Here is a 14,658-nt window from a genome sequence, read left to right as displayed (position 1 = left end):
GCTAAAATCTCTGGAGTGTATAGGCAGGGCCTAAGGAACAAAACAGACCAATATATCAAGCCCTTGGTGTTGATGCTTGTACTTATGACCTTTATTCTTGTAAAGATGAAATTTAGCCTAATAACAACTAATGCCTAAGAATTACCTCATGAAATCCTCCTTCTTACTGAAATGTGTCCTCTCTCTAAGACAAACTCAGCAAATAAACTCACTACCTTCTCCCATGATGTGAGACATGAATCCCAGGGATGAGCCTTGCTGGCTCTGTGGGACTACCAAACGCTAACCAGTGATGCATTTGGAAAAATACCTTGAACAAAAGGGGGAACATTAAATATAAAAGAGTTTGTATGTCTAGGAGACTTCGAAGTAAGTCGGGAGGTCATTTCAGAGGTTACACTTAAGCACGTCTCCAAAGCTCCCACTAACTGTCACAGTAAACAAAGTCTCATACAGGGGTGATCCCAAGGGCTCTAGAAATGTATGTACACTATAAGGCAAAGCACACAGCCTCCTGAAATTAGCACCCCATTGGTGGCCTTACCCTGCAATATATGATAATCTGTTTCCCCAATGTAACAGAGTTAGATTCATTTATAATTTCCTTATTCATGATTCTTCTACCCTTCTTATTTGAACCTATAATGAACACTATACCTGTTAAATATATGTCCTAGAGTCTTAAATTTTTGATCTACTCATATGCTGGTTGAGCTCTGAATCTCAGCAAAGTTGAGGCCAACAGCTACTCTCCAGTTCAGACTCACCCAGGACAATAAAATGATGAAGGATAACTTCCATCCCCACCCCCCCAAAAAAAAGAGTATCTACAACTGCAAGCAAAACAATTCTTTCCATCTGCCCCCTAAGATCTAAGCTCTCTCCTAATCTGAAGCAGAGTGGGCAACGTTATCCCAAATTTCCCAAAACTGAGGGATGAACAAATGGAAGGAGGGGAATACAACTATGGACCAAAGTAGGTTTATTAGAATGATGAAAAGATAGTGGTTACCAGAGGTTCTGAGGGGTGAGGGAAGGAAGAGTAAGTGGAACACAGGGCATTTTTAGGGCACTGGAATTGTTCTGTTAAAACATTTTGTCAAAATCTATAAAACTACACAGTGCAAAGTGTAAAACAAAATGTAAACCATAGATCTTGGCTAGTAGCAATGTTTCAATATTGGTAACAAATATACCACACTAATGTAAGATGTTATTAATAGGGGAAAATGTAGGAGGGGGAGGAAGTAGGAATTCCCTATACTTTCAATGTAACTTTTCATAGTCTAAGACTTCTCTAAAAATAAAATGATTATAAAAATTTTTAAAAAGGGGGGAAGGGAGGTGAGAACTGCATTGCTATTCTTAATTCCTAACAGACTCTTTGAAAAAGAAACTTAAGGGAAGCTGGTGTAGCTCAGTGGTTTGAGTGCCCTCCTGCCTATGTATGAGGTCCCAGGTTTGATCCCAGGAACCTCCTTAAAAAAAAAAAAAAGACTTCAAAACAATTTTCTGCAAAATCATAGTCACTTTAGAAGACAGTATGACAGTTTCTTACAAAGCAAAACATAGGCTTATCATACAATCTATTAATTGCACTCCTAGAGATTTACCCTAGTGAGTTGAAAACATATCCACAAAAAAACTTGCATATGAATGTTTAAGGCTACTTTATTCATAATTGCCAAAAACTGGAAGCAGCCAAGATGTCCTTCAATAGAAGAATTGATAAACTGTGCTATATCCATACAATGGATAAAAAGAAATGAGCTAGCAAGCTATGAAAAGACATGGAGGGAACTTAAACACATATTGCAAAGTGAAAGAAGCCAATTTGAAAAAAGCGACATACAGTATATTTCCAAAGATATGACATTCTGGACATAATAAATGGCACCCAAGTTTCCTATCTGCATTTTAATGGTTTGCCCTGATACAGATCTGGGATATAAAGAATAAGGAGGATTAGAGATCATCAATTGGCTTAACAATGATGTAAAAAGCAATACAATAATGGGCATCAGCTGGATAAACACAGAAAAACCTCCATCCCTTTGAACATGAATGTACACTACCTGAAGGAAATCCACCACCAAAGAATACATTAAACAAGTCTTCTGGCGTTATATCAGCTTCTCTCAACCTCAGTGAAAATTAAATCTGCCATTGTTTTGGTGATTTCAAGCTTGTTCTTCATTCCCCATGAGGTCATATTGTTTTCGTTTTTCTGGATTGCTTAAAACAGTGTAAGCATTTCTCATCTTTTAAAAAGCATGTCTTGCTCCAGGTGCATGATTTTTGTCTGGAGGAAATTTCAAAGCAGCTTTCTATAAGCTTTTTTCAAATCTTCACCACCAGCACCTTTCTTAATTCCAAGTACTTCACAGTAAGTTTTACATTTGTTTTTGTGTATCAGTCACAGGTCCAAAATCCTACATCCATGTTCCCAAATCTACAGAGTTCTGAGAACTCCATCTACTTGTTTTTTTGTGTAGCCTTTTCTACTTCCACCACTTCCAGATGTACAATCCTCTGTACAGTTAGGCTTGTTATGGTCACCATTACTTGATGGTTTTTGGGAGGGGTATTTCCAGCCATGCCTCCATTTTTTTATAATTATTTCTAATAGTGCATGGACTGTGAGCAGTAGGTAGAGCTTCTCTGCGTTCTGCAGGGAGTGCTGGGCCTTTCTGCAGTTGCTGTCGTTAAGGGCATCCTGAGTGATTGCCGACACATTTTTCCCTGTAGAGCCTTTTCTGACTTCTCCAGTAAAAGGTTAAAAAATGTGACATAGCTCGGCAAGATGGATTAACATCATTTCCAGAAGACAGGAGGTTCTTTATAAATTCCACCAAAGGACATTAGGTTTTGAATTTAACAAAAAAAGTATAAAAATGTTCTTTTACTATTTGTAGCAAACATCTGGCACTTCAAAACATTTAGTATGTTCACTATATACACCAAAGATGTTTGGAATAAAATTCATGTATGGAATGATGGTTATATTTGAAAATGTCTTCTAAATATTAACATTTTGGCATAGACAGAATCCTTCCATTTTGTTTTCCTATCAATCGAATAAAGAATTTCGTTTCTAAAAATAATGATGTCTTTCATTGGAATTTATAATAAGTGTGCAAAGATACATTTACTGTCACATAAAATTAGAACTTACATATTTCTAATGTTAAGTAAATGTGCATAATTTTCTTCTCTCTCTCCTCCATCCATCCAATGGAAAGTAGAGGTAGAGGTATTATTGCTTAAAGAGTAGTTTAACAATTCTATTTCCAAAAGACACACTTTCTAATATTAAAAATAACACAGTGTATACTTTTATTTTTTGAGGTCCCAATTCCCAGGATTGAGCCCAGGATCTCATATGTGGGAAGCTGGTGCTCAACCACTGAGCCAGATTGGCCTCTAAGTTGGTTTTTTCATTTGTTTGCTTCTTTTTTGTTTTTTGGAGGCACTGGAGAGCAAATCCAGGACTTCCCATGTGGGAGGGAGGTGCCCAGCAGCTTGAGCCATATCCATTCCCTGTATCATTCTATTACGTTTACTTTTTTTTTTTAAAGATTTTAAAAATATTTTTTTATTTCTCCCCCCCCCCCCAATTGTATGCTCTCTGTGTCCATTTGCTGTGTGCTCTTCTGTGACCGCTTCACTCCTTATCAGCGTCACTGGGAATCTGTTTCTTTTTGTTGCATCATCTTGTGTCAGCTCTCCATGTGTGTGGTGCCATTCCTGGGCAGGCTGCACTTTCTTTCTGGGCGGCTGTCCTTACAGGGTGCACTCTTTGCGCGTGGGGCTCCCCTACGCGGGGGACACCCCTGCGTGGCACAGCACTCCTTGCACGCATCAGCGCTGCACGTGGGCCAGCTCCACAAGGTCCACCGTGGACCTCCCATGTGGTAGGTGGATGCCCTATCCATTGGGCCAAGTCCGCTTTCCTACATTTACTTTAAATGTGTGGTGAGCACGTCTACAGCTGTAGAAGGGCTAGATGTCTTAATTAAGGATCTAAGTTTGATCACTAGCTACATATACAGGAGTGGACATATGGATCAGTGGTTCAAATGTACATATTCTGGAATGGAACTTTTCATTCTCTGCCTTCTGTCCTCTGCTCCAACCCACAGAAAAAACATGAACATGAGTCTGAGAAGTGATGTAAAAATTGCAATTCCAAAAGCTATTTCCAGAAAATGATGTTTCTTGCCATGAATTTTAACCAAAAGAACATTACAAAACAAGAAGCGGGAAGCAGATGTGGCTCAAGCGACTGAAATCCAGCCTGCCACATGGGAGATCCCAGGTTCAGTTCCCAGTGCCTCCTGGAGAAAGATGAGAAAGACAGCAAGCTGGTGTGATGGGCAAGCACAGCAAGCTGACACAAGATGACCCAACAAAGAGACACAAAGAGGAAAGACAATGAGAGACACAACAAAGCAGGGAGCTGCAGTGGCTCAAGCGATTGCGTGCCTCTCTCTCACATGGGAGGTCCCAGGTTTGGTTTCTAGTGCCTCCTAAAAAGATGAGCAGGCACAGAGAGCGCACAGCAAATGGAGGAAAAATAAGTAGCTATAAACTGTATTTTTCTAGCATCTGTAAACAGCTGCTTTGCATCCAGAAGGGCTACATGTTGTAAAGATTTGAAGGTTATTTTTAAAGGCTGAAGGAAAAGCTTATAGCAACTTGTCCATATTATATGCACAAGCTTTTAGTTTGTAAATCTTCCAAATGGATGGTAGTCACTTCTTGGGTGAAGCAAATTATAAATAAGCCAACATTTCTTGCTCCCTGAACCGAGGAAGCCTGCAGGCCAGCTGCCCCTTCAAGCTCTCTCCTCCACAGGGAGCTTTTCTTCTCACTTCTGCATGGGGGTCCCCAGAGCTGCCGTCATGACACCCTGTAGGTCCTTGGGTCCCACAAAGGCCAGTTCAGTAGGACCAGGGAGCTGTCTTCAGCTCCATTCCCGGCACTCACCCCATCATCTGGAGTGTCATAAAACAAGATGTCTGAAAACACGTGTTCATATGTGATTTTTAAACTGTACATGGGATCATACAAGTAGATTTCTGCAATTTGAGCTTTTTACTTTACATCTTCAGGATTTTTTTTTGAGGTACCTGAGGCTGGGGATTGAACCAGAGAACTCGTATGTGGGAAGCCAGTGCTGAACCACTGAGCCACACTGGCTTCCCTAAACTGATTTTATCATTTGTTCTGCTTTTCTTTTTCCAGGGGGCACCAAGAACTGAACGTGGGAGGTGGGCGCTCAACTGCTAGGGCCAAACCTGCTGCCTACAAAACCTTTAAATGGCTTCATTGTAGTTTCTGGAATAGAGTAACATTATTTAGCCAATTTCCTTTTGAAGGACATTGTTTTTCCTTATTTACTGCTTTTTAAAAAACCTCAACAACTACTTTTAAATGCATATAACTATAAATTCCCAAGAGGTGAGCTTACTAGGTCAGAGGTTATGTACAGTAAAAACTATGTATCAAGTACATAGTTTTTACTAATCTTTCATTTTACACTGCCATAAAAAATGCCTCTATACACACATCAACACTGGCTGCTGTATATCCAAGGCAAAACTAATCGTTTTCATTTGCATTTAATAAATAATGAAGCTAAGCATCTTCCTTATATGCTGTATACTGATCATTCTCATTTCTTTTGTTAATCTTCTTGATCTAGATCCGTTCTTTCCTATGAGTGCTAGTTTTAAAAAAATTCTCATTTACTCAAATGTTTTATAATTACCAGCAGTATGCCTGCTTGAGAATACTTTCTCATAAATTTTTCTCAAGACTTAGTTATCTATTTCTTTCTCCCCACCCCCTCGATGTTTTGCATTTGCTGTGTCTGTTCATCTTGTTTCTTTAGGAGGAACCAGGGGTGGAACCCGGACCTCCAATGTGAGAGGCAGGCACCGAATCGCTTGCGCCACCTCCACTCCCTGCTTTATGTCTATTACACTTTTCCTCCCGTCTCTTGTTCCATCAGCTTGCTGTGTTCTTTATAAGGCACCGGGAACCTCTGCTTCCTGCTTTGTTGTGTATTAGTTTTTTTTCTTGTCTCTTGTTGCATCATCTTGTCATCAGCTTGCCATGCCTGCCTGTCGCGCCAGCTCGTTTTCCCTTTAAGATTTTCATTTATCCCACCCCTTGCTGCTTGCACTCGCTATCTGCTGTGTCCATTCGCTGCATGCCCTTCTGTGTCTGCTTGTCTGTTCTCTTTAGGACGCTTGGGGAACTGATCCCAGGACCTTCCATCATAGGAGAGGCACTCCATCGCTTGAGCCACCTCAGCTCCTTGGTCTGTTGTGTCTGTCTTTCCTCTGTCTTTTTTGTTGCATCATCTCTCCATGTGGGCCCGCTCGCCTTCACCGGGAGGCCCTGGAAATCAAACCCTGGACCTCCCATATGGTAGATGGGAGCCCAAATGCAGGAGCTGCATCCACTTGCCCATAAAATTCTTATGTGTGTTTTCCTCCGGTATCTGTTTTTAATATTTAAATCTGTGAGCCATCTGGAATGTAGGATGTGAAGGATAGAGACAGCTTTATTTATTCCCAAATGGTTAGCACATTGGCCCAACTGTCATAGAGCAAATAATCTCTTTCCCCTACTGATCCAGAATATGTAAGGAACCTTTTTGTTTTTTAAATTAATACATGTACATGGTAAGAAAATAAAATAGGATCAAAAGGTATACAGTGAAATGTAAGCTACTGACCAAGTTTTCTTCTCTGGAGGCAAGCCTATCAATAATTTCCTGTGCATCTTTTTAGATAGTCAACTGCACATGCAACTTTAAATGCAGATGAGGCATTTACATTATTTCTAGTCTTCTGTTACTTCAGACAGTCAAATCTATAAATTCCTAAAGTAGCAGTGATGAGTCAAAGAACATGGACATTTGAAAACCTAACAGATATTGCCAACTGGCTCTCCAAAGATAGACTGCACCAACATATACTTCCACCAAAAACGTGTGAAACATTGTTTGACTCATCTTTTTCAAGTTCAGGATAATTTATATGCTATGTGCCACTTTTGGTGCAAACTTACAAAACACAATAGAAAAAAATGTGTAAGAAATTCATCACTCCAGTTCTTTTCTGAACTTCAGCATTCATTTTGTGGGTGGTTAGTACAAAACACAAAACAAAACCAAAACACACCCGGCAAAAGACAGCCGTCAAGAATTTATTATCCAGTGTGCAGTTGTCCAAGTGGTAATGGAGGTACAGGGCTCTAGGGAGCACAGATGTTCACTGGGCAGGGAGGTGGTGGGAAGGGTGCAGGGAACACTCCCGGAGGTGGAGTCCTGGACGTGGAGCTCGGGTGGGGAGGAGACAGCCTCCGCTGAAGAGCAGCGTGCTGAAGAACGAGGGCGTGGAGACACCCCTCAGGTCCTCTGCCAGGTGGAAGGCATCGATTTGGAGGGGTCAAAGACAAAGATGTTTACTTCACAGGATGGTTAAAAGAGTCTCAAAAACCTGTCACACAGAAGAAAGGAGATGTTAGTTCTCAGCCTTCTAGATTCTCGAGGACAAGAGTAAGTAAACATGTAAAAAAGGCCAATATTACTCTTCAGTTTGCCAGAGTGGTTATGGCCAGGCAGTCAATGAGAAATGAGAAAAGGCTACAGTGATGCCATCTATTCAATATTCGATTCTTCTGGTGTTACAGTGGCGTTGTGGCAGTTGCCTAGATTGGTCTCTGCAAATATTTTGCAATTTTACTGGTCTGAAAACTGGGAGTCAGAGCTCCACCTCAGAGCCTTCTTGTTTTATTCAGCAGTCTTAATATAAAAAATTTGCCCCACTGCAAGGGATTGGAGTACAGATGCCATGAAAGAATTCTACATTTAAAAAATCAATCCTCAGCATCTTAATAACTATAATTCAACACCCTTCACAGTGACTCATACATAGGTATTTAAGTCCTATGGTGAATTTTGGTAAAAGTTAAATTAAACTCTTTCTGAGTAATGTAATCTATAGCTCTGGCCTAGGGAAACCACAATTTTGCTGTGTTCAAAAAACACCCCAAATTATTAGCCAAATCTAACTGTACACTATTTTATCTGATTTTCAAGTTGATCAAATATTATTTATTCTCTTGTTTAGTAAATACTTTATAACAAACTGCTCAAATACAGGACTTCATCTTTATTTGTTTATTAATAAAATAATTAATAAAATAACTCATTATTATGATTTTTGAAAAAACAAGTTTAAAAATGTTCTGCCCCCATGTTAATGTAGGTTAGGTCATCAAGACAAAGCAAAAAGAGTCAATATTAATTTGATGTCCAGCATTATAATTATGAGAAATAAACACATGGCTTATGGTAGCTGATAAGCAAATACAACCAAAACAAACTGTATTTAAAATTTGTTTCTATAAAAGCATTTTAAAGATCACTTTAAAACATCTTTTCTTTTAAAATGGACATACTGATCCGCAATCATGTACAAATATAATAAACTTGACCCATTCTTAATCTTTTAAGGCAAATATAAGTCCTTACTTTTTAATGCAATCCAACAAAATAATATAATGAAGTCATTAGAAAAATATGGACCTTTCTGGATCTATATTGTATATTTAATTTAAATTAGAAAATACAGTTTAGATCATATGAAACACATGGATTTCAGATGTACATATTACTTGTATCTAACAGATTATTACATTCAGTCTTTATTTTGGCTGAAATGCAAAAATATGATTAACTTCTTTATAACAGAGTGGTTATAAAATATTAGTACAATGATAGCAGTGCTAGTCCTAGAACAAAATATAACTGAAACATATTTGTAAGTCACTGTCTATTCAATGCCCAAGTTATGCAGATCCTAACACTAAGCCCTTATATACATTTGTTTTAAAGATTACTGAATGAAAATCTGCCTGATATCTTTAATTTAAACAGTCCCACAAATATAGTCAAAATCTACTTTCTAGTAGAAATAAAATTCAAGTAAACATTGCATATTTGATTTTTAAACTAACCTTATAAACGCACTTATGAAACACTGGATCATAACCACTAACTATGTAAAAGGATTTAAAAAAAAATCATTCTTATGGAAAGATGAATCTAAACTTTGTAAACATGTTCATTTTAATATACTGTAGCTGCTCTTTGGTTTGGCATAGGATACTGGTCAGATGCCTAGGTACTAAATATTCAAGTAAATCCAAACCTGGGTAAAACAAGAATCCTATCTAATTTGTTTTTAATGGCAACGGAAATACCTGAAATTTAGCTTTATTTTCAAATGTTACACATGTTCAAGTGTTTGAAGGACAAAAGATACATTTTGACAGGGCTACATTTTCACCTTTTCTTTCCAAATAATTAATAGCAATAATAATTATCAGTTGAAATACCAAAGAGGCAGCTCTTTTCCCTGATTCTCATACCACTTGTAGACCCTTGCTGAATGGTCACTAATATGTAAGAATAAATTCAGCCAAATATTATTTAGAATACAGTAGAAGGTTGGTTGTAAATTAAATTAAAGGTAACTAAGGTTTAATGGAAAATTTTAATTGAAAAAAATTTAAAAGGTGTTTACTATACTACTAAAGATGATGTTAAATAAGAGAAATTAAAAGAAAAGACAAAGATTACAATACCACAAAAGGGCCTGAATAGGTGACAGGGGAAAATTATATTTCTTCAGTTGTTACCCAGTTGCATGCAGATCCTTTTATCTAAATGAAGAATACATGCACAAAGTACCAGGAGGAAGTTTTAGATCATCAAATAAGTCTAAACATATACTACTTCCTTATAATATGCAAACTGCCCAACTGAAGTGATGTTTTTCATTGGTAACTGACAACCCTAAATTCCCATAATTAAAATTTTCTAGATTTGATAAAGTTGAAATATAGATATAAGTATCTGTACCAAAGTATTCCAGTTTATAATTTCAAAGCTAACTTAGTCCTTTGGTTCAAAGGGAAAAAACGTTTTAAAATCTAATACTAGTATGGCCAATGGAAACAAATTTTATAAACTGTAAACTTGGAATAGTAACTATAAAACTTACTCTACATCAGGAAACTATACAGCTATGCCTACTCTGCTGTTTGGCATATAGACGATACTCTAAAAAATTTGCTGGATGAGTGAAAAGTAAGGTTATTTTGGAAAATTAGGAACCAGAGAATGTTAGAAGCCATTCAGTCTGACTTAATAGCATCCCCCTACCTCTCCTTTTACAGGTAAGGTTATTTATACACATACTTTATGGCTAAGATTAATCTCTACTCATCTACTGGAACCAATTACTTTGGTTTGTGTGTGTCTGACAAAAAAACATAAATAAGGAGCTACATTTCTATATTGTTTCTCTCTGATAAAATGCTGTAGTTTTCGTCACAATTAACGTAACAATTCCTGTCACTTATGATTAGATGCTAAATCTATTTAAAAGGAAATAAGGGATATGAATTTAGGCAGAACAGGGATATTATAAGAGGACGTCAGATTTTAAAAGTTTGTTTTTTACAGTGTAATCCATTTCTTAGGAACTGGGGAGTATTTAAATGACTCAGGTTAGAATTTCTGTCCTGAGAGCAGTATTATTCTAAACAAGGTTTTCCCTAGTTCGAATTTCATTTTTAAGCACAGTTTAAGCTGTTACAGGATTACTGTAAGTTTCAAAGTAATTTTCAGTAATTATCTTAATTGAAATTTGAAAGACTCACTATATCAACCCAGCAGCACATTACATTCTAAACACATTTAGATAAGAAAATATTTAACAGCTTACAATATCCGCCTATATTTCTCCTTTCCTTCTTGCCACTTTCACCTATTCTTTTGTATCCAACATTTCTATGGCATGTGTACTTTTTTGCTTCCATGCCCATCTAAATACCCTTGAATGTTCAAAAGAAAAGTAATTAAAAAGCCAAGTTCCCTTTAAGCCTCAGGCACATACTATACTACATGGTTGTATTATTGCTTATAATTAAGCTTTCAATGAATAACATAAATGTACTCTATGTTTGAAGTGATTATATTTAGATATATGAATCCTGTTATTTCATAGCCAACGATAAAAAAATTGTAATTAAAAATGTTAAAATATAAAACAGTAATTAAAAATTAGCAACACCCAATTTAAAAAAGCAGTTATTATCTTTTTCCTTATAATAGTACAAGCAATAGTAACTCAGGTATTAGTTGTCATCTTTAGCCATCATAGTGCCCTAGATATAAACTTAAGACAAGTCTGTAGCTTTGTGATTTTGGAGTGAAAATTTATATGAATACTAAAACTAATCCTAATACTATAACTCAGGTATCAAAAAATACTTATGCTGTGTTAAACATGTGATTAATCGTTCCTATTATATCATCTCGTAAAAAGTAAGTATTATTTCCAAAGTAAAATTAAGTCACTTTTGTAGCTGTAAGTCAATGTTGCACATTTAAGTTTAAGGCATCTTCCTGCTTGAAGTAGTACTTCTGTGGATCCAGCAATCTGTACAAAGGCTTCCTTTTTAAAAAAATATATCTTCTTTTATACTTCCACTATTTCACTTGATTGATCACTTTCTTCCAAATGAAACTGAAAATATCAGTTAATAATGTGTTTTTGTAAACCTATAAAAACAGAAACAATTGAGTTACTAGTTAAAACTTTTGTTGTTTTGAAAATAAGATTTATTACTGGTTCTGTGGGCTAAGGAATAATGCCACTGCTATAATAATAGGAAATGAACACTTTAACACTATAATAATAATAATAATAATAATGATTTTTTGGTAATCAATAAATAAGAAGATACCCCTGTTTTTCCCCTGAAGTGAGCAAGAAAGCACTTAAAAAAAGGTGTGTGTGGGGGTAGCGGGTGTAACTCAGAGGTTGAGCTCCTGCTTCCCATGTATGAGGTCCCAGGTTCAATCCCTAGTACCTCCTCAAGAAAAAAAAAAGAGGTAGATTTTTATTATTCTCCCTTAAAGTTAACTTGATCATCATCTGAGACATTTTATAAGCATTAGTTCTAAAATGCTGTAAGATTAAAAAAAATAAAATAAAATAAAATGCTGTAAGATGTTGTGAAGCACCCAGAACTAGCAACTGTTATAGGAACTTCTGATGAGGATTCTCAACAAGAACAAACCCAAGCCATTGCTCAGCCCACATGAAGAAGAAATGTAAAACCAGGGCTCAGGACCCCTGCCTGGGGAGTAGCACCATACCATAGCCACAGCTCACTGCAGCACTGACTGCTACACCAGATGTCCTGTTTCTGGTGTTAGCCCACTGTGCCAGGCTGAGTGCTTGCATTTTGACTTTGTCTAAGTCATGGGTGCTGTCGCTGCCAACAAATACTCAAGCGTGGAAACAGATGCTCCCCTAGTTGAGAATCCAGATAAGAACCCTTTGAAAAAACTTAACTCTAGACCCAGAGAAACTGAGATAATAAATGTATATTGTCTTAAGCTACTAAGTTTGTGTTGATTTGTTATTCAGCAACAGATGATTATAAAAAAAATCTAACAGCTGAACAAGATGGTCAGGCCATTCTATTTAGCTCCTGGCTTACAAATAGCTGTCTTTATTTTAAAGAATCTGGACAGAGTTTACTATAGCCCTCCCAGTTCAACTGAAGTATTATACATTACCCTCACTGCTAATATTACTGTTTATAAATTGCTTATAATTATCTATCTTGTATTTTAAAAATTATTTTTTAAATGCATTTCCTCTGGCTCTTATAGCTAGGCACACAAAGAACAGCTAATCAATATCCCTGGCCATAGTAAATTGCTCTTGTGCCATTTCTTTTATAAATTAAACAATATTAACAAACCTCCTATGGGTTATTGTTATTGTTTTTTCCCCCAGCCCTTAATTTTAGTCACTCTTCTCTGGATCAAAAGATTAGATAACCACATACCCATCCTCAACAATTTTTATTAGTTTCTTCTTTAGTCTACCAACAAATACTCACAAATATTTACATATTTACCATGTGCTAGGCATGGTAAAGAAAATGGGATATAGACAGATGCTAATCCACCTCCAGTCTCTCCTGAACTGCCTGATTTTACTGATATAATTGAAAAGAGTAAAAAACACCAAAAAACTAATTGCAAATTATTTTAAGAGATTATGAAATATGCAAATAAACTGCATTTGTTTAAAGAAATTACCTTTATACTGTCTTACCTTGCTCTATTTCAAATGGTTAGTTATGAACAAGTGGTACTCAATTTTCTATTGCCACTGTAACATGGTTATTTGTCCCTGTAAGCACATAATTATACATGACATGACAAAAAAAAGAGATTAAGTTTCTGACTAAATGGCAAAATTTATACTTATTATGATTTATGATTACATTAGGTAGTACTAAGCAAAAGCTGAAACCTGACAACTATGTGTCGCCTTGTAGAACCCAGGAGTAAGCACAGCAACTTTAAGAGTCAAAAGTCTGGTTTTGTACTTGTCCTTGTGAAATGCTCATAGGGTTTAAACATATCAAGCAGCAATAATAAACAAGTCCACATAACAAGTCCTTTCTCTGAGCTCACACAAGAGATCTAATGATCCTATGAAGATCCTAATGCTACTAATCTAAAAGAATGTTTTGATGCTGCTAAAAGTCACAAAGAACCACCACCAAAAAAAGAAAAGATAAAAAATTCTCACGGCAACCTTTAGGGTATTTCCTAGAGTAAATACTGACCGATCTGAAGGTCCCAAACCGTTTTATCACAGTTAGTATTAAGACCAGCACAGCTACTCATTCTGTAATGCTATTAAGGAGACATACCGTACTGTAAATCCAGGTCTGATCCAAGAGCTCACTTCTATGTTATTAACTATTCTATTCTGCACCCAAGATTCATGAAATGATGAAGAGTCATCAAGAAAAGGTTTAAATATATTCAGTACACTCTTTTTTTTAAAAAAACTTAAGACAGCAAAGTATTCAATGCTTTTAAAAAAATTATGTCCAACTAGGAAAAGCTGGGACCCTAAAGAGTAATCTTGTTTATAACATTATTTGGAATACACAATGCCAAAAGAACTTTTCATATTTCTGAGATAAAGAAATATGTGACTGGATAACATCCAAAAAGCTTCCACAAAACAGCAGCAGCCACTATACCTTCTTCCTTCAACCTCTCCCTTATAACAGCTACCAACAAACACACCCCAGATAAAAATATTTTATGAAAAAGTTTCCCATATGGTAGTATTTTAAAATATCACATTGTTTTGATTTTTCCATATTGATTAACTGGTAATTTTCATTTTAACCATAAGAAGCAATGTTTTCAGATTAGAAGTATTACCTGATCTAATGCTGCCTTCTTCAGATCCATTCTCTGTCCAATGAGATTCACTGTCCAATAATCGGTTTTTTGATTCACTAAGTGGTTTGATAGGAAAGGTTTGATTTGATCCAATACTGAAAAGAGGAGCAAATAATTTAGTAAATAGTTCCATGCTCAATTAAGGAGGCTTAATAAATTAATAAGCAGCAAATTAGTATTCTTATTCCTAAATATGTGAGGACAACTCATGAGATCTCAGCACTTGGAAAAAATTCTATCTTCAAAAGAAAAATATGCCCCCACCCCCACTAATTGGCCCT

General features: G+C 36.4%; 1 protein-coding gene and 1 pseudogene across 11 annotated transcripts in view; both read right to left on the bottom strand.

Annotated features, from left to right (window-relative positions):
* Window positions 1-1,706: 1,706 nt before the first annotated feature.
* Window positions 1,707-6,285, bottom strand: LOC131273560 (dnaJ homolog subfamily B member 14 pseudogene; annotated as a pseudogene).
* A 920-nt stretch (window positions 6,286-7,205) lies between these two features.
* ZDHHC20 (zinc finger DHHC-type palmitoyltransferase 20) overlaps window positions 7,206-14,658 on the bottom strand; it is a 65,238-nt gene continuing 57,785 nt past the window's right edge. For 3 of the 11 annotated variants that reach the window (XR_011645796.1, XM_058277059.2, XM_071208183.1), the window contains 3 exons: window positions 14,357-14,472; window positions 13,224-13,301; window positions 8,183-11,650 (listed from right to left, as the gene is read on the bottom strand). Coding sequence is in view for 5 of the 11 variants with exons in the window: in XM_058277059.2 (XP_058133042.1) it covers window positions 13,264-13,301; window positions 14,357-14,472 (154 nt within the window). In the remaining 6 variants the exon portion in view is untranslated. Of the gene's footprint in view, window positions 7,515-8,182; window positions 11,651-13,223; window positions 13,302-14,356; window positions 14,473-14,658 lie in introns of those variants that run through there. The other 8 variants (XR_011645798.1, XM_058277060.1, XM_071208184.1 and 5 more) reach the window with 4 other exon arrangements.

This window comes from Dasypus novemcinctus, chromosome 15 (assembly GCF_030445035.2).
Source record: "Dasypus novemcinctus isolate mDasNov1 chromosome 15, mDasNov1.1.hap2, whole genome shotgun sequence".
Lineage (NCBI taxonomy): Eukaryota > Metazoa > Chordata > Mammalia > Cingulata > Dasypodidae > Dasypus > Dasypus novemcinctus.
The sequence above is the reverse complement of the archived record's forward strand: the minus strand, read 5'-3'. Positions and strand labels throughout refer to the sequence as shown.